This window comes from Prunus mume, linkage group LG2 (assembly GCF_029339155.1).
Source record: "Prunus mume cultivar Tortuosa linkage group LG2, ASM2933915v1, whole genome shotgun sequence".
Lineage (NCBI taxonomy): Eukaryota > Viridiplantae > Streptophyta > Magnoliopsida > Rosales > Rosaceae > Prunus > Prunus mume.
This window is the reverse complement of record NC_142699.1, coordinates 26463943-26483830: the sequence shown is the minus strand read 5'-3', so window position 1 is coordinate 26483830 and position 19888 is coordinate 26463943. Positions and strand designations below refer to the sequence as shown.

The following is a 19888-nucleotide window of genomic DNA, read 5'->3' as shown; positions in this document are numbered from 1 at the left end:
GGATATGCTAGTGATTGGAATTCCATTTAGAGCCAGTTTGGCATTGTTGTGTTATGAAAATAATCGCTGCCAAATTTGCTGTGAAAGAAATCAACTGTGAGATAAAATAGTTTGGCGTTTAGTAAAATTTTTGTTAAAAGTGTTGTTGGTATTGATTTTACTCATAATTCAGAAAATGATTGCCGATTAATCATTAAACCCAGCTCCTCTTCGAAATTGATTCCTGCATAATTAGAAAATGAAATCACCTCATTAGCTGCTTTCCTTTATAGTTTTCTCTCACAACAATTTTTAACAATAAGTGATTTTCTCATAGTTTACCAAATAGGTTGGGCTTTTCCAAAACTTTTTAAAAATTACTTATCACCCCAAATAAACAATGTCAAACGGGTACTTAAGCTGAAAACAAAAAGGTAAAGGCAAACACTATTATTGTAGAAAATAGTTGAATTATATCGATACGCATCTCGATATCCTGTGTCGATACGATCAATATTGTCTCATTATTGTGATAGGCAACAGGCTTAGATTGATATGACAAAATTACACAACTGCTTTCTCTTTAATTAGTGTTCATAATCCAGCGAATACATCATCCTAATCGTCTTGCCTACAAACAAAACCAACAGCTTTAGTTTCAAATGATCAAGGTATGGTGAAGTAAGAAATGAAGGTAAAGTTAAATAATCGCTTATTTTGTAGGGATTAGAAAAGATAAGTTTCTTTCGCGACTAATCTATTTTCTACTTTCAACTTGGGCAATGATTGAGAGATTGCCTTTACTTCTTCCTTCTATATGCCTTAAATTTAGCAAGTTTCCAATCCAAACCATCAATCTGTACTAATTTCCTGCAGGGATACAAGTATTGTGGTATTCTGATACCACCGTGAATTCTCAGGTCCAAGTGATCTGCACTGGCATATATCAGCAATATTATAAATAAAAAAAACAAAAACAAAATAACTTTTACGGTATTCTTCATTAATTTTGAAATATTATTTGATGGTGTTTCATTGGATAAATGCTTGCTTGCATTTTTTTAATACTTGTTTGCTCTAGACATGTATTTATGCTATTTTTCAACTTAATCAACTTGGGTTTGGGAAACATTATTTCTTTATGTTGTTTCCAAATGCAGAAGGAAGGATATCATACGTGTGATCGGGTAACACCAGTTTCTAAAATCTCCATGGCTCATGCAATTGATCAGACAGCATGGCCAACACCCAAAAGCCTTCATAAGAAATTAATGGAGATAAGAGGCTGAAAACAGTAGTTCCAGTCCAAATGATTGAGGCAGATTTAATTATTAAACAAAAGGTTATTAAACATACCATGATATACTATTCTATACCAACTACTACACGCCCCACATAATAATGTCCAGCCCACAGTTATTATTAATCCTGGTTTTTGTTTTTCAATTATTTTTTCCCTAAGCAGTATACAATGAATAATTCATCTTTGCTCTAGTGTATAGATTTCCATTTTCAACATTTAAGTAAATATCTTTGTTCTTTTACTTTTATTTATTTTTATATTACTCTATTTACTTAAGTTTACAATGTAAATAAGAAAGTAGGATTCAAATTACTAGTCAAAATATGAAAATTGTTTTAGTAAAATTTTTGATGGGTCAAGGAGGGGGGGGATTATTCAAGTCTTTCTTACATATCAACCTTCTCCAACAAACTATAACCCTACTCCGTTGAATCTTTTATCGTCGCGAATCCTAAAATCCTAAAACTGTATAGTGTGTAAAATTAAAGCTCCTTATGTCTTATTTATAAACTTAAAGAAATAAAAATAATGAAATACTACTGATATACGGAGAGTCATAAGTAAATTGGATATTCTAGCTACCTGGATTGTCGATACACTACTGATAATATGTCGGCACCATTGTCACTAATATAACATACCGACATTTTATCTAGTCAAAATGTCAATATCCCATCAACAATACAATCTATAATTAAAAACCAAATATTGCACAAAGAATTCATGTGCTACCATTTATTATAGTCACCCAAAAATTAAAAAATATATATATAAACAATGATGATATTTTGTTGAATCTTGCGACTATAATCAATAAGTGAATACAATGCATTTGGATTTTTCCAGTGAAATTGAAGATAAGAAGTAGGTTGGTTGGTCTAAAACTAGAGTTGCAAGTGCACTTATGCTAAAAAAGAGTTTTAAAGTGCCAAATGATTGATTTGATCAGTACCATTGGGGGTCAGGCATTAGGTGAGTTGGGAGAGAAGAATTCTTGGTAGCTGCTATAGGGAGGGAGGGAGGCCTGCAAGAGGAGAGAGTGCATGTGAATGCCATGTGAAGACAATTAATTTTTGAACAAACTCCACCTTCCCTATCAAATACTTAAACATAAAATACTTCATATGATAATGGGAACCAAACAAGAAACCCATGTGATTAATCATTGACCTCAAAACAATGCATATAGGCATATAAAAATCCCAAACCAGGAAATGATTCTGGGGAAGAAGTTTAAACAATGTTTGTTAAAATAATGCCTTAAAAAGGGTATCTAAATCCCAATACAAAGGACAAGGATTAAGTTATGCCTTCAGATTAATTAACCAAACAAATCAATCAATGGTGTTGATTTTTCCATTTTCTTTTTGTCCACTTACACTCTTTTTGTTTTTTTTAAAAATATTTTTCACTATAACATACAAAGGAGTGTGAGAGGACAAAAGAGAAGTGGGAACATACAATTTCCAACAAAGGGAGTGGAAGCGGACAAAAGATGAGTGAGAAAATTAACTCCTCTTAATCAAACGAGGTAAACTTTCACTCTTAAGTGGCTTGTCTACTTTGTTAAGCCAACTCCTCCTAGCCGAGAAGCCAGCAGTTCATCATTTTAAGACATATACCTAACTCATTAATATTTGTTACTTAACATATAAAAGGTCACATTCAGCTAATCTGAAAATCATGAATGAAGTGAGTTTGGCCACATACACAGAAAAAGGCATCAGATAAAACCCAAATGCATGCCATAAATGTTTATTTATGTGTAAATATCCATGAATTCCTTCCTGTTCAAGCAACAGTTGCGGGGGTATTGGAGTTTGGGCCATATCTTGCCATCAACCCACAAACAATATCAGTTGGAATTTGGAAATAACATTGTGGCCACTAGAATTGCCGGACATCTACCAGACAACTACTCAAAACGTCCGGTTTCATGACAAGGACTTTGTCTGGCCACAGTTTTTGGGCAACTGGGGCTCTGTTCAACTTGGGCAACCCCACATGCTTGCCCATGGCTTGTTCATAGACCTTTTGGGACTCCGAGGGGACGTTTGGTTAGTGAAAAAAAGGAGCTTGGAAATGGAAAATCATTTCATTTCTCATACTTAGTAAATACGGGCTTATAAATGTTGGATTGAATATACTACTAGTTATTTTATGCATGAAGTTGAAGGACAACTCACATGAAGCAAACCAAATTCTAGGTGTAGGTAATATATTGCTTCCTCTTGCATTATAAATTGGGTAGGGGTTTTATTCGGATTACATGGTTGATCGTGATTCATCTATAAATTATGCCTTTCTTCTTTGGTTCAAAAATTTAAAAAATATATTTATTTATTAATTAAACATTGATCCCCACAAACAAAGAGTGTTGATTTCCAAATTTCTTCTGGATTAGCTCCTTCAATAGAAGAAGGTTCCAAAACTATTTTTAGCAGCTCATGGATGTCGTGAAGCATTGTGAGGACAAGATATAATATATATATATATATATATATATATATATATACTTGGAAATTGGCATGGATGGATTAATTCAAGGGAGTTTCAAAGAGATAGTGGGTGGATTTTATCCGATATGAAATATACTTGGAAATTTATTAAGAAAAGGAAAGAGAAAGAGAGAATCAATATGACTAAATTGATAGATATTGTTTTCAACTTAACTACATGTATAGTTCGACATGTGTGGAGTTTTATACAAAATAACTTGATGTTATTAATAATTTAATATATGTTTTATTTTATTTTATGAAGTTTTCAATGTGGAATTCACAATTTTTAACACCAACGACTACGTAATGCAATTTTTTATTATATAGAATTCCTTAAGTAGGGAAATCCAAAAACTGTAAAGATGCTACAAATGCAAAAACAAACTAACCTATTTGATCATTTTTCTCAAACAATCAAGAGATCATCCCTATGTACACAAGCATCCAATCGAACTATACAACGTGATTGTCATATGTTATGTTGTAATACTGATATTGTTTTCAACTTAATCACCTACAAAACCTAATAGGTGGAGTTTTATCATGAAAGGTCTCGGTTACATTAGTAGTGGAACCATTCATTATATATTATATTTCATTTAGTCAAGTTTTCGATGTGGGACTTATATTCTTCAACAATACGTCAACAAGGTGGCGTACATACATTGAACTGTAGAAATAATCTGTACAAAGGATCAAAACCAAAGTTAATTGTCCTCATTAATTGTGACGTTTCCCTTTTATAGACATGTGCATTCTAATCTTCTAGGTTGGGATTTAGTCCCTTTAGCTAGCTATACGAGAACCCAACTGGTTCACCATTCAAATCTTATAAGTTGCGTGGCAATATGGCTGCCTAACATTGCTTACGATGTACAAATCCATGATTAAATCTTCATAAGATATCTTGAACTTATGTTTTTCAATCAATGGTTCCAATTATTGATACAAGGACTAGTAGGATAAACTCCAATTAGTAGTAGGTAGTCCGTCACTTGATATCTAAAGATTTAGCAAATTATTATTAAGGGATGGTGGACATATATGATTAACATCAACAAATTGTGATTATCTCTTCCGCTTTTCTGCTTAATTTTGCATTGTTGATTATCACTGACTTTGTACTTAACGAGAGATCAAATTTAATGATATTGTGAATTATTACTTTAAATTACGGAAACGAGATACAAATCTCTCCAAGTGAAGAGAACAAACACACTAACCTAACCAACTAACTTAATACAAATCTCTCCAAGTAAAGATCATATTGAATTAACATGTTAATAACCTTACAACCACTTAAAATGCTAATCGAAAAGGAAAATAAAAATCTGATTTGACAATTTATGTCATATCAGAGTCTGTGTGTGAATAATAAGAGAAAACCCTTTTGAAAAGGTTTCTTTCGTTGGACAGAATGATGAAAATAACGTGTCATCATGACTATGTTAAGAATGGTATCTTGTAATTACTATGGATAAGATGGTTGACAGAATATGGAAAGCATGACCCCTATCCAGTGAGTGAAAATAGGGCAAATGAATGGTTTGCCTGAATTTTCACCTCTGTAATTCTAATTTGTGGAGATATCTCAAATACGAAAAGGATTAAAAGATATCTCAAATACGAATTCTTCATGTCATGTCATGTAATTAAAGAGAAAAAAGAAGGAAATCTTAAATTTACTTTGGTTTTCGAATTGAATGGCAGGTTAACAACTAAATTGACTTAAACCTATATAAAAGAACATAAAATTACCCTTTTGGTAATGCCATTTGTGTATTGTCCCTTGTTACTAAATTTACGAAATGGTAAATTTACACAAGTTTTTGTTATTGTTTTGGTCGCAAGATATGTAACAAAATTTAGCAAGCAACTTTGTGCGCCCCTTGTTTTTGCCTCTTCAATGAGTTGTCTCATTCATTCATTTCAACTCCTTGTATATAGCTCCGTGTCTATCCCTATATATATATATATATATATATATATATATATATATAGTTATTCTCTTATCCGGATGTTCGCACGTTATTATCGTGCTATTGTAAAAGCAGGAAAGCAGGGAGGGATAATACAAAATACATGGCGTCCGCACGATAATAACTTCTAGATGTCTGCATATGGGAATTTCTGTATATATATATATATATATATAAGAGTTTTTGTTGAGAATCTTTCAAATAAGTTTATTTGAGGGACACCCTTATATAGCTCATTCCCCATAGTATTTCTTTAATCTAAACCATCTATTTTGCATATATTCATTCAAAGACTATTTCTACAAAAAATTACTTGAATCATATATCATTTGACCATTTAATTAAATTATTAAAATTTAAGTACTTTCTTGAAGCACCGTACTTATTGATTTTGTTGGTCTCAATTAGATGTCTTCATGATTTTCAATTTTTTTGATTTTTTTGCAAGGATGATCTATGAATGAAAACTTGAAAATTAGACAGTTAGGATCATTGAAAAAAATTCGTATGGTATCCTAAAGGACGTCCCTCAAATAATTTGAGAGATCCCTCAATAAAAGGAGACTATATATATATATATACTAGCAGACAAATACTGAACTGTCCAGTTAAAATAATCTTGAACATCACTTTCCTTTTGGAGGAAAACCATTCAAATTATTAATCCATGCCCACTGTAAGTGACCACTTACAATCCAATACGTGGGCTGAGTTAGTGAACCCACAAGCCAAATCAAGTCAACATTACTACACATGACAAAACTCCACTGTGGATGGAAGGTGATGGCAACTTTGCAGCATGAGAAGATGAGAGCTTCAAAAACCCCACAAGAAAAAATAAAGATGTGAAAAATCTTAATCATAGATTGCTTCGACATCTGGACAAAAATCATAGATTGCTTCCTTCTTAATGATGCCATGATACAGTTGCATTGCATCATCACCAACCCAAAAAAAAAAAAAAAAAGAAGAAGAAAAATTGTCGAGAGAGAGGAGCAAGTTTTGTAATGCAATGCCAAAGAGCATGTCAACAAATGCATCCCATTCTTTTTGGGATTTGCTGGGCGGAGAAAACAACAGCACTTGTGAATTTTGAGCACATGAGCATACCTTCTCTCCTCTGTTTACACTTGAAAGAAAAAAGGAGGACAAAGTTGTTTGAATTATTGCAATAACTAATGGCTACATAGTGATTAAGTGTTCAAGTTTCATCTTAATTATCCCTTGCTAATTGCCATGTCACATTTCAGCTGTCATGACCAGAGGATGAAAGGAGAGGAAAATATTTCTCATTTCATTTCCATAAGAATGTCTAAGGAGGGAGGGCAGTGTGTAGGGCAAAACCTACAATTATAACCCCTAATAATGCACATCTTGATCAATCATTGGCTGTTGAACCACCCAAGGCCTGTTTGGTCAACAAAGCACGGTAGTGATGTTGGCTTTATTACTATAGTAAATGAAAGTCAGAAGGTCAGCAGTTAAGTCAACACATTCATGGAACAAAGATAACCAAACAAACTACCCAAAGCCAAAGCTTTAGCCAAAAGCTAGATAGAGCTAAGGCAAGCCACATTCACTACAAGCCATTTCAACCGAAAGTAACTGTCACTAAAACTACCAAAAAGTAAGAAATTTATATTATATAGAAAGAGTTATATCAGCGTTAGTCGTGTTATATTATATAAAAGAGTTATACTAGCGTCAGTTGTGCGAGGACTCTAAAATGCACGACTTTATCATAATCGTTGTGGAGAGAGATGTAATTTACAACCCAAAACCTACGCACCCTTGTTTATTTAGGGGATAGGAATTAAGTATTTGCATATGATAGAAAGGGCCAACCCTGAGGACCCCCCGAGCACTCTTGTCTCATTTCCCACTGCCCCATGTCCCTTAGAACATGGAGGAAATTATGGCAGTTTTCTCCACCCTCACCTTATAAGAGCGATCTCTCCCCTCTCTGTTTTGTCTCTCTCACCCTCCTAAATTTCCAATAACCATAACCAATCAAAAAGAAAAAGAAAATCCCAACCATAAAAGCTCTCATACAACATCCAACCATAAAAGCTTTCATACAATACATCAAACACTTGTTAGTTCTTGAAGCAACAATAGCATCCTTACCAAGTGAGCAACACCACATCAAAAGAAAAACAAAAGAAATGAAAAGAAACCCACTTTCCACTCCATCATTGCAATCAAATCCAACTACAAAAACATCCATATAATCTGCAATACCTTGTTCATCACCTTTCTTGAATCCTTTTGGCACTTAAGGAAAAAAAAGAATATTCATCTCTCAGAGATTGCTAATTCAGCAAAGCAGAGATCAAAAGAAGAAAAACAAAAATGGAGATTGAGCAGGTAAAGTGTGAGTGTTGTGGACTCAAAGAGGATTGCACACAAGACTACATCAGTCAAGTGAAGGCCAAATTTGATGGGAAATGGTTATGTGGGTTGTGCTCAGAAGCAGTTAGAGATGAGGTTAGCAAAGGCAGCAACAAGTCATTTGGTATGGAAGAAGCTGTGAGAGCTCACATGTCATTTTGTGGCAAATTCAAATCCAACCCTGCAGTTAGAGTAGCAGATGGGATGAGGCAGATGCTTCGGAGAAGATCAGACATGTCCTCATCACCATCTTCTTCCTCACCAAAGAAGTATACAAGATCAGCAAGCACATCCCAAGTGGGTGATTCTTCTTCTTTCTCATTGTACTAATTGGAATCAGAGGAGGTGGCAATGGCATCTGTTTCTTGGTTGGAATAATTATATTATATATATGAAGGTAGTTAATTTCATGGCTTATGAGTTATGTTTCTCTCACTCAATCTTTAGACTCTAAGTCTTGTACAGGGGGAATTTTTTATTCCTAGTTTTGCTTTATCATGTTCCATTTGATATGGGGTATGTTTCACTCTTCTTTTCTTGGTCAGAGAGATTAAAACTGCTAAAATGAATGAGGAAACTAAATCCATCATCCTTCTTTTTCTTTAGTAAATTAATTTCCAAAACACCAGATAAATAAACCCTTTTTTTCTTCTCCCTTTTAACTTTGTTTTACAAGAGACAGCCTGAGTTTTCTCTTTTTGACTTTTTTCTTCTCATTCTGCTTTTCTTAAAGCATCATGATATTCTTTTGATGACTTAAAAGTTGTTTCAAGATAGAATTCCATTCACTGTTTTACAAGAGAGCTTTGTTTTACCTTGCCAGTTAAATAAACTTGTTTAGACATCAACAAAGCTTGAAGTGGTTTGGAAGAATGTAGAATGATTGGGCTTGAAATGCTTCTTGATGTAGAAGATATATATTTCCCCTGGGGATTTATGAAACCAATAACTAAGGAAGAGAATATCTGGTCTTTATCCATTATTTAAATGAATTGCAACAATTATGGGTCAACTTCCCACTCCACTAGAAAGGACTAATTGATTGACAAAATATGATCCATTAGCCTCAATATATTACCTAATGCATGACTTTTCCCAATATAATTAATAAGTGGTTGTGGAAGATAATTTCTACAATCTTATATGCTAACCATCATCCAATCACAAACGTGAATAATTGATTGACAATTAATTAATCAACAATTCTCGGTTGTTAATACGTGTGCGAATGTGTGTGAGTTTGGTACGAGACAGATGTGTGAAACACAAAATGAAAATTGATATATTTTAAAAATTAAAATACATATTTTGACGGAGAATATTGACGCATAACATTGACACCCTAATCAAAATTCCCTAGTTCATTGTGGGCAGATTTTTTCACTAGGTCTGGTCCATGTGATCTGTTACCGTGCTTTTTGTGACGTACTGTTTTTTATTTTTATTTTAGTAAAGCATTAGAAGATGCCATTGCCATGTGTGACCTGAATTGTCAATGCCTGCTACGACTCATGAAGAAGCATCATGTCATGAATCAATCCGATTCCAAAAGTTTTGTGTGGCGTGCAAGAAACCGTAGAAATCTAGTCTCAGAGTAGAACTTGTACACCTCAACCACAGATCCTCAGATATATGCCTGCTTAATTATTTAGGAATTTCAATTCCAGCACATTCTATTTACCCAAAACTCAACCAACACGAGCAAGATGCAGGTCCCCATCTTGTAGCAGCATTTTCTCGAGAAAGATTAGTCAAACTTTGCACATGCTTTCTATTAAATACATGAAGAAGGAAAAGAAAATGAATTGTGAAAATAGATTTTTATTTTTTATTTTTAATACAAGCGATACTCTAAACTATAGGAAATGGAGATTTCACACACACAAACACAACTATGATGTCGTGGGATTCTTATTAAAAAAGCAAATAGCACACCTACTTTTTGGAGGATGAAGGAAAAGCACAAGAGACAAGTTAACCGAGCATCTTGTTTTCCTTTATTAAAATGGCTATAGATACAGATGGACATTAAAGGAGAAATAAACTAAAACAAGCACATAATAATGCTCATGTTATAACAAAATTAACTCTGATGCTCGTGTTAATGTTAAATATTATACCATTTGCACTGATTCCTACAGGAGTATACAATAAGCATTATGCCTAACTTATGCCTAGCATATTCACTTGATATAAATAGGAATATGAGGAATTAGTAAACAGTTGATTGTTGAGACAAAATTATTTAAGATAAGTAAATATAACTAATTAGTATTTATTAAGCAATTTATGAAATTAATTAAAATACTTAAATACTAATTATTCATTAAATAAAGAATAATTAAAACATAAATAATAATTAATATAATTAAATGAGGTTAAGTTAACTTAACTGCAAATATTAAACTAAACAAACTATATAAAAAATAAAAATAAAAAAGTCCACAAATAATTTTAAATCATTAATTACTATTTATTAAGTAATTGATTAAATTAGTAAAATATTTAAATACTAATTATTCATTAAATAAATAATAATTAAAGTAATTTAAAAAGGCTAAAGTATTGTTTAATTTTTAAAAAAAACCATTTTGTAAAATATAGCCGCTCGGCTATACAGTTAAAATATTCAAATATATTTAAATCACGTATGGCCGCCTGTCTATACGTTTAAAATATTTAAATCGTATAGCCGCACGGCGATACTATTATCAGCCGTTCGGCTATACGTTTTAGTATTAATGTGTTTCCAACAGTATAGCCGCGCGGCTATACGAATTAAATATATTCGAGTATTTTAAACGTATAGCCGCGCGGCTGGACTTTACAAAATGGTTTTCTTTTTTGTAATTAAGTAATACTTTAGCCTTTTAATTAGTAATTATGTTTTAATTATTATTTCTTTAGTGAATAATTAATATTTAAATATTTTACTAATTTAATCAAACTTAATAACTAGTAATTAATTATTTTAAATTATTTTGTGGACTTTATTTTTTAAATTTTTATAATAAAAAATAAGTTTTTTTAGTTTAATAATTTGCAATTAATATTTTAGCCTTATTTAATTATATTAATTATTCTTTATGTAATGAATAATTAGTATTTAAGTATTTTAATTATTTTCATAAATTACTTAATAAATCCTAATTAATTATATTCAGTTATCTTAAATAATTTTACAAAGTGCTTTTATTTTCTTTAAAAAAATAATTTATGAGTTGATTTTGCATAAGTTATACATGAGCTAGTGTGTGTAATTATTGCTGTTATTTATGAATAAGGGATAGTTTGCTCATATTATCTGAAATGAAGTAAATATGGCTCTTCATAATTTACTTTGCTTACCTATATGGTAATTTGAAAAGCCATATAGGTAACTTTACTTCTTATACTTCAAAAAAAATCGTATCTGACCAATGCCATATATGACCGTTGGGGATTTTGAAATTTAAAACCCATATCTTCCCCGCACAGTAAGCATTGAACAACACTAAAAGACCATGTCGTCTAAGAAACCAAGTCACTCTCCTAAACCCCGAAGCACCCAAGCAGCCATGAAAACCGTCCTCTCATCTTCGTCAACCACGACGACCACAACATCATCCTCAGTGAGATCGAGCACCACCACCGCCTCCATGGAAGACGACCGATCTGAAAATCGTGACAGCTGCTACTACCCAGGATGCAGAAAAGACGCCAACTGCAAGTGTGATATGTGCTTGGCCAGCATCAATGCCACTCTTGATCTCATGCCTTTTAGCTCCCAGAAAAGCACACTCACCAAGTTCTCAGCTTCAAGGCCCAAGACCAACCGCAGTGTTGAACTCACTCCCATCTCTTTTGATGCTTCGGTTTTGTCCACACCCAGATCAAACTCTCCTCAGATTCCGAAGTCCCCGGGTCGTAAATCGTCTGCAAGATTGAAAGTGAAGGAAAAGATTAAGAAGAGGGAGAGAAATTGGGGTTTTGGGTGTGATTTTTGGAGAATGATTTTGGGTTTAAGCTTGGTTTATTTTGCTGTGAGTGGAGTTTCTAATCTGGTCTCTGGGGCTTTGAAACCTGTTCTGTCACCTGAGATGGTGAGAAATGTTGGTGAAAAATCTTGGGTTGTGGATGATTTGAATGGGAGGCTGAGGTTCTTGCAGAAAGAGGTGCAGGGTCTTGTTCAAGGAAAGGTTTCAAATTGCTGCTATTCTAATTCCATGTGGGAAATTAGTCAGGTGCGTGGTAATCAAACTTCTTCTGTTTCTTTCTTTCTTTTGAAGTAAATTTTTTTCAGCTTATTTGGTTCAACCCTTTTGGTAAAAACTTGAAATTTCTGATCTGTTAGGATGGTTTGCTTCTGAGCTCACATTGCATATTATATAAATCTGCAATTGAGGAGGTGAGCGTATGGGGATGGCCTTTGCAGACCGCAGGGTTGCTCACAAGTGGATTTTCTTCCCGGTCTTTCACAATCTTATCCGGCAGAGTCACAGAGGTAAAGCTGAAAACTTTGTTGCTAGATCATTTCTATTAGCCTTAGTATGGTCAGCCCTTGAGATGTTTTTTCAGTTTTGTGTCATGATGTACAAACATATGCTACTTCCTTACCCCCATTGTCGATGTTGTTGAGAAGTGGTCGGATGGAAAGCTTGGCTATGTGATTCGAAAGGCAAACACTTCCTGGGTGCAGAAAAATTGGGGTGCCTCAGCTGTGCAGTTAGATCCGAATACATGGATTCTTGAGTACCAGTGGAGCTCAACATTTGATGGCCAAAGATTGGTTTCAGCTGCAGTAGCCTTTTTGAAGAATAGGATGTCAAGAATGCTTGGAAGTATGAAGCAGAAGTTTTGGCTCTGCTCTACTTTTGGAAACAACGAGTACCTTCAAACTACTGCAGGATATAACATCAAAATCCCAACCTAAAGAGAATCAGTGGACATCGGAGGTGCAATGTCTTCTCTCAGCAGATATCCAGATCTCATATCTTGTGAGAAGCTTAAAAAAGAAATTTCCCCATGTGTTCTGTGGTTTTCTGGAACCTCTTGACTTAATTATTAATTGTTGCTTTCCTGTATATGTTGCCTAACAATGTAATGTAATCAGGAAATTGTTGCTTTCCTGATATTGATTAACTAGCAAGAAACTAGCTTCTGTGTGGCTCTATGAATCCAGATAGTATCTCAAATTGTTCTAAACGAAATATCTTGAACATGGCTCAAAATAATGACTTGTAGCTTAAGAGTTTTACCTTACCAAGTCATTTGAAAATATTGCATTTGTAAGTTTCTCCTTGTGCTGTTGCACCTGCAAATTGCCAGAAAATACAATTCTAGGGAAGTGTCCGTAACTATTAGAGGCCATGCACACATTAATCAATCAAAAAGTAGTCACCAGCAAGAACATTAGACCAAATCCTCGGGCTACTTTTCTTCTAAATTTTATATTAGAAGTTTTTTTAGCACCAACATTTTCATTATTGACATTTTAATTTCAAATAAATTATTAATTAAGTACACTGATTTAATATCAACAAATAATACATTACCAATAGTCTTTACAAGAACAGAAACCATGTTTGTAGTGGTGAAACCTGGTCCTATCTCTGACAATAATCTCTCTCTCATAGACTTTTGAAGCGAACTTCATGAAAGCATGGCAGTCTTCACAGATCCTGAGATTCTTAACTATGCGAATGCTAGAACCTTTCGTTTTACTTATCAAACCATAAGAAAGAGCCAACTTCTCACTGTGCAAGAGAATGGCCTCCTTCTTTTCTTCCTCTTCTAAATCAACCAAAACACATGATGTGTTGGGAGTATAACCAGCCCGCTTTAGCTCACTGACTACCTCATCTAATTTTTTATAGATCTGATCTGCTTGTTTATGACTTCTATCCGCCATTAAAAACTCATGTACCTCATTTTTTAGCTCTATCCTGCTATATCCCCTCTCCTTAGAGATATCACTATTTTTCATTTTCTTCCTCACCATTCCAACATCTTCCCATCTTCTTTGTTTTGCATAAATATTTGATAAGGCCACAAGGGCTCCATCATGCTCTGGTTCCATCTCAAGAAGCTGTTTTGCAGCAAATTCTCCCAATTCCATCTCACCATGAATCTGACAAGCAGCCATCAAAGATCCCCAGATGACAACATTTGGTGCAAACGGCATTGACTCTATAACCTCAAGAGCTTCTGTCAGGAGACCAGCACGACCACAGAGGTCAACCATGCAACCATAGTGCTCATGTTTCGGAGTGATGTTGTATTCATTGATCATCAATTCAAAGATTTTTCTGCCCTCCTCAACTAACCCTGCATGGCTACAAGCATAAAGCACGCCCACAAATGTAATCCCATTGGGCTCAACATTCTCATCTTTCATTTGATTGAAGAAGTTTAGTGCATTACTAGCATCCCCATGCATGGCAAAGGCGGTAATCATAGTAGTCCAAGATATTACGTTTCTTCTTCTCATTTTCTCAAATACCTCTTTTGCTCTTTCCAAGCTCCCACATTTGGCATACATATCAATGAGGGCATTGTTGACAGACAAAACTCTGCCAAATCCATTCTTGCCAACATATAAATGGACCCACTTGGCTTGATCCAGTGCACCCAGATGACCACAAGCTGAAATGACACTCAACATGGTGACCTGATCAGGTCTTACTCCTGAAACTTCCATTTCATTGAACAATCTAAGAGCCTCTTGAGGTCGATCACTGTCAGCATAACCAGATATCATAGCACTCCAACACACCAAGTCCTTCTCAACAATTTGGTTAAAAATTAAACGTGCATCCTCAACCCGCCCTAGTTTTGAATACCCAGAAACCATGGCAGTTGCAACTACGAAATCTTTTGGTGATGTCTTATCAAACAATTGCTGAGCCAAATCCATAGAGCCACTACCTGCATACATGGCGACAAGAGCGCTTCGTAAATGAGAGTCAACCACGATATCATTCTCCTTAATGAAGTCATGGATTGCTTTCCCGTAAGTTAACTTTCCAGCGCGACCGCAAGCAGAAAGAATGGCAGAAAGAATCATCTCATCTGGGTCTGGCTCCATGTTAGAGTTCTTCATCTTTTCAAAGAGGTAAAATGCTGTGTCAAAAAGGCCGCTCTGACAGTACCTGTTTGTAAATGTCACAGGTCAAATGAAAGAGATGAACTTTCAATTCTAATGAATGATTGAAACAATCTAGAGGTGAAAATCATTCCAAAAATTGTTTTCCCGTTAAGTGAACACTTAATTCTTGATACTGGGCTCTGTAAGATCAAAACTTCAAACTTCTTTTGGGACTCTGAAAACGTTAATACAGTAATTCTATCGCCTTCGGATGCCAATTTTTTTTTTTAATAACTTGAAACATTAGAACGAAACCATACCCATTAATCATAATACTCCACGCAACGACATCTCGGCAAGACATTTTATCAAACACCAAGCGTGCCTCCATAATCCTCTCACAAGCCGCATACATTCTAACCAACGCCGTCTCCACAAACGGGTCCGAATCAAAACCTAACTTCAAGGCGAGCCCATGAATCTCCACCCCTTCAGTTAAAGCCGAAGCTCTGGACACAGCCTTTAACAATGGCGGAAAGCTGAACCTATCCACAGCCACATCCTCCCTCCTCATCCTCTCATAAACCAAAAGCGCCTTATCAGGCTCGGCACGTCGCGAGAACTCACGCAGGAGCTTGTTGCACAAATGGGTTTGGGGTTTCGATATTTGGTTGAAGACTGAGAGAGGGTAGTGGAGGCTCGGCGAGAGGGTACAAGAGGAGAGAAGGAGATTGAAAAGAAGGTCGTCGGAGCGGTCAAGATTGGATTTTAGGATTTGGGCGTGGACTTGTTTGAGCTGTCTGAGGTTCTTGGAGGAGGATATGGCTGTGAAGAGGGTTGTGGGTGTGTTGGCATTTGGGTTCGGGTTCGCGTTTAGGTTTGGAGGGAGAGCTAGAGTGGTGTGGGGAAGGCTTACCATTGTGTTTGGGAAGTGAGAAAGTGAAGGAAAATGGTTTCTTGAGTGTTTACTCAAGGCTTCTTCGCCATTGATATTTCTTCAAAGTTCAAACCTTCAAAGTTACGGTGGTTGGTTTGAAGTTGGGGGATGATGGAAGAAAAACGGAGGGAAGCAGGAGGCACTTAGTTTATCTAATCGCACGACTCCCAGAAAAACGACATGTCGTTTTGGAGTGCATAGCATACTACTACATACGGGAAAATACATTATGATCCGAAATCCCCAAAACAGCAAAATGGGTGAAGCTCTGTTCGAGCTGGAGCAACATTTCAGGTCCAAAAAGGTATGAAAATCCTCGAAACCCAAAGCCAATTCACGTTGGCCGAAACGGTAGCGAAAAAGCGCCCATTAATTGCTAACTTTGCTGTACATAATGTTTCAGGTCAATTTGACGCCTGAAGAAAGAACGCTTCTTTTAACTTGCAAGTCCAAGGCTGTCAGGGAGTTTACATTCGGAGGTCTTGCTGCTGCTACTGTTGCCTGGACAGGTCTCTCATTTGACATTTCTCTTCTTCTGATTTCTTGTGTTTTTTTTATAAAAAAATTTAAAATTTTATCTTCCAATTATGAGTTTCTATGTGTTTTAAATATTGGGAGGTCAGAGTTTTGCAATGCGATTGATTTCTCCAAAGCTTGTAATTGTATGATATAATAGTAGTGGTACAGGTGAACGAATTTTTATTATGAACTAATTTGACTTGCATTTTGAATTCACATTCAGGACAACCCACTTTTGATTTGGTCATTTTTAGTTAACAATTTGGATTGGTTTTGGATAGAGAACATGGGTTCACTAGTAGTTCGACTTCTCATTGTTCCATAGTTTTAAGGTAGTTAACATGAGATGTCTGCAGATTACTACACATAGATTCGAACACCTGTCAATAAATTCATGCGTATAATGTTTCAAGGCTGCTTGTTAGAAAACAAAGCTATAATGAAGGTTTACATGATATGTACTACGTACAGTCTATTGAATCATGTGGGCTGCCCTGCTTGGAGAAGAGCAATCCATTGATACATCCGCTTTCTTGTTCTTTTTTTTTTCCTCTTTCTTCTTTTTCTCATTTTCACTTTTTTATTGAAACAATTCAAGTGGAAAAGGATATCAGTTCCACAATTGAAATTATATGGTTTAGAGAGTTCTACTGCTTACATATTTCCTGGTGCTTTTAAGAGTCATTTACCGTCTGCATATCAATAATGTACTGGATTTTTTTCATACTCATTCGAGTGATCAAGCTGGTGAAAAATATGGTAGAATTCTTTAATAAACAATTTTGTATATTTTTTCGCTGCCTTTAACTTAGGTTAAAAGATCATAGGTTCTTTTTTTGGGTCCTATAATGATTCAAGTTTTGTTTACTGTGAATATAGATTGCTATTACTTCTTTTTCATCATTTTCGTTTATTTCTGTGTTTCCTTTTTTTAACAATCTCAATTGCTTTATGGCAGCATCTTCAAAGCTGAATAAGCTTATTCGAATCAACCTTTCAGGAGGTGAATTAAACTATCTATCTATTTATCTATGATCTTAGCTATCCATCATTTCACATTTAAATCATGTTTTACTCTTCTGCAGGAGCTGCTGCTTTATTTGGACTGTGGAGATTCTCTAGATCCTTAGATTCATGTGTTAACCATATTCTTTCTCAGGATGGAAGTAGGATGCAGGCGGAGTTAGCAACTATGTATGTCACCTTACTTATTTTTAGGATTGTAATGAATTCACTCAGTGCAGTTTTCTAGGAAAACTTATTGTCTTCTGGCATTCATGAATAGACATGTTGGCAGGCCATGGTTACTGATCTAAGTTAGCCAAAGATCACTATGCATCACTTATTAGTTTAAGAAAATTTAAGTAGTTCGTTTTCCTCATTTGATTATCAAATTCAAGTCAATATCATTCCGAAGTCTGGGAAGTAGCCCATTAATGGGAGTTGCACTGGGCTAAAAATCATCTCAAAGAAAAGGTTAAAAGTCAATGTTTTCAAAGAGCCTAGTTTATCCAGGTTTGTGGCCTAGCCAGTAGCCTGGAATGGATGCCGTTCATGTCACCCGTTATATTTTTGTTGCAATTAAATTTTTCTAAAGAGTGTAGATAAGAATCATAATCTAAATAACTCTCTTGGAAGTAGTTTTTTGTCTATTATGAGAGGTCATGGTATATTATTGTTGTTCTCATGCACTAGTTTTAAATTTAAATTAAGTCACCCTTGACTTGTAAAGTACAGTATGTAGAGAGTGTGACAAATAGACTACAGACTCATTTCACCGTTCAATATTGCCTTCCACCATCATCTTTTCCCGTCAGCTTCTTAAGTTGTAAATGTAATAAATAAGGGAGTGGTGCCCAAACCTGCTTAAAACTTCTGCTCTTTCACAGACATTGTCATTTACTCTACATGGTTAGATTCACGAAAAACTTCATTTCTGCGTATAGCTATTGTCTGCCCTTCCATTACATCGTTGGCATTGTTTACTTGGATTTGTGTATGTAATTATCAGAGTACATATTACTGTACATCTATCCAGGCTAGAAAAAATGCATTTTAATATATGACCAATATATGCGCTCCCTTTACATCTTGGGATACTTGGATTTTTTATGTAATTATCAGAGTACATATGCTCCCTTTGAATTCTTGAACTATGAATTGTTATTCAAATGACAGAATGGTGAGGAAGTACCAGAATGATCCTTCTAGGATGCGGCTTATCTCTAAACAGTTCTACTCTGAGAAAGTTTTTGATGATGCTACCTCAGATCAACCAACAATAAGGTGGCGTTATCGGAATTATTTTAGTGATAACATTACCCATGGTCGAGAAACAAATGACAGCGACTCTTACAGCAACTCTCAAGGTGATTCGGACAAGGGTTCCCATGGTAACCAAAACACTACCTCTGGCAGTGATTCCCAACACACCCAAAATGTCTCTGACAAAAAATGGGTCAAATTTGATCCCAAACAAGTTCCTGTAAGAATACTTATCGAGTAATTTCTTTTCTTAGTAAAAATGGCCTTAAACTACTGATGAAAGTAGTTCTTAAAGTAATGATGGTAGTGCAGAAGAATGATTTGGAATTGAGGTATTGCTGAAACTTTGGAAATTACTCTTACTGACTCGGCATATGATAAAGGTCCTTTATAATACTGACTCAGCAATTTCTTATTGTAGACTGACTCGGCCTTTTCTTATTGTAGACGAACTCGGGTGTTGATTCAATGGTAGACCCGCTTGATTGTGTTTTTGGTAGTACAACAAGTGAGGAGATTCTTCTTCCGAGTACCTCCAGCAGTTCCCCGAAAGCACACACTCGTAACCGGAAAAGATCTCACCGTAGGCGTCGGATGCACCATCAAGAAGACTTACCGCACTACCAACAAACGTAACTGCGAGTTGAATGCAATTGAACAGTGGAGGAGATCAAAGGGGAGAGTTACAGGGAATTAGAAATTGCTTTTTCCTAGTGTTTTGTGTGTTTGACAGCCTCCTTCAGGAAGAGCATCTTTATGAACTTTACAACTGTATCGGGCAAGTTACTGTCATTTACTTTTCACTGCTGTGTAATTATTGAAGAATCAAATAGTGAAGTTCCATCTGGGCTCGATAGGCACTTGTAAATGTAAGTGCTACTTCAATGGGCAAGAACAAAAATAAGTGGTTGGTTTGGAGATGCACATATCATATTTTCCCGTTAAGCA

General features: G+C 35.2%; 4 protein-coding genes across 5 annotated transcripts; 3 read left to right on the top strand and 1 right to left on the bottom strand.

The window, feature by feature from the left end:
* The first annotated feature begins 7578 nt into the window (after positions 1-7578).
* LOC103324039 (uncharacterized) lies at positions 7579-8570 on the top strand. The gene has a single exon (XM_008226075.2). It carries the CDS (start codon positions 8115-8117, stop codon positions 8481-8483), a length of 369 nt encoding a protein of 122 aa, XP_008224297.2. The 5' UTR covers positions 7579-8114; the 3' UTR covers positions 8484-8570.
* A 2983-nt stretch (positions 8571-11553) lies between these two features.
* On the top strand, positions 11554-13318 carry LOC103324040 (C-8 sterol isomerase). 2 transcript variants are annotated; one of them, XM_089046714.1, is made up of 3 exons: positions 11554-12376; positions 12487-12636; positions 12711-12914. In XM_089046714.1, the coding sequence occupies exons 1-3, from the start codon at positions 11657-11659 to the stop codon at positions 12768-12770; spliced, it is 930 nt and encodes a 309-aa protein (XP_088902840.1). In that variant the 5' UTR covers positions 11554-11656; the 3' UTR covers positions 12771-12914. The 2 variants fall into 2 exon arrangements, with proteins under 2 accessions (XP_088902840.1, XP_008224298.2); XM_008226076.2 differs by having other exon boundaries at positions 11569-12376; positions 12775-13318.
* Positions 13319-13661: 343 nt separating this feature from the next.
* On the bottom strand, positions 13662-16286 carry LOC103324041 (Pentatricopeptide repeat (PPR) superfamily protein). The gene is made up of 2 exons (XM_008226077.3): positions 15540-16286; positions 13662-15283 (listed from the first exon to the last, which is right to left on the bottom strand). Exons 1-2 carry the CDS (start codon positions 16136-16138, stop codon positions 13684-13686), a joined length of 2199 nt encoding a protein of 732 aa, XP_008224299.2. The 5' UTR covers positions 16139-16286; the 3' UTR covers positions 13662-13683.
* Positions 16287-16308: 22 nt separating this feature from the next.
* Positions 16309-19888, top strand: LOC103324042 (uncharacterized). The gene is made up of 6 exons (XM_008226078.2): positions 16309-16460; positions 16560-16665; positions 17634-17678; positions 17761-17869; positions 18854-19160; positions 19388-19888. The coding sequence occupies exons 1-6, from the start codon at positions 16386-16388 to the stop codon at positions 19574-19576; spliced, it is 831 nt and encodes a 276-aa protein (XP_008224300.2). The 5' UTR covers positions 16309-16385; the 3' UTR covers positions 19577-19888.

Bases quoted from the DNA above. Each gene is read 5' to 3' on its own strand.
- LOC103324042 (XM_008226078.2), top strand. From the start codon at position 16,386: ATGATCCGAAATCCCCAAAACAGCAAAATGGGTGAAGCTCTGTTCGAG. The intron at 16,461-16,559 runs GTATGAAAATCC...ATAATGTTTCAG, and splicing joins AACATTTCAGGTCCAAAAAG to GTCAATTTGACGCCTGAAGA. The intron at 17,870-18,853 runs GTATGTCACCTT...TTCAAATGACAG, and splicing joins CAGGCGGAGTTAGCAACTAT to AATGGTGAGGAAGTACCAGA.
- LOC103324040 (XM_008226076.2), top strand. From the start codon at position 11,657: ATGTCGTCTAAGAAACCAAGTCACTCTCCTAAACCCCGAAGCACCCAA. The intron at 12,377-12,486 runs GTGCGTGGTAAT...CTGATCTGTTAG, and splicing joins CCATGTGGGAAATTAGTCAG to GATGGTTTGCTTCTGAGCTC. The intron at 12,637-12,774 runs GTAAAGCTGAAA...GTTGTTGAGAAG, and splicing joins TATCCGGCAGAGTCACAGAG to TGGTCGGATGGAAAGCTTGG.
- LOC103324041 (XM_008226077.3), bottom strand. From the start codon at position 16,138: ATGGTAAGCCTTCCCCACACCACTCTAGCTCTCCCTCCAAACCTAAAC. The intron at 15,284-15,539 runs GTATGGTTTCGT...ATTTACAAACAG, and splicing joins TGGAGTATTATGATTAATGG to GTACTGTCAGAGCGGCCTTT.
- LOC103324039 (XM_008226075.2), top strand. From the start codon at position 8,115: ATGGAGATTGAGCAGGTAAAGTGTGAGTGTTGTGGACTCAAAGAGGAT.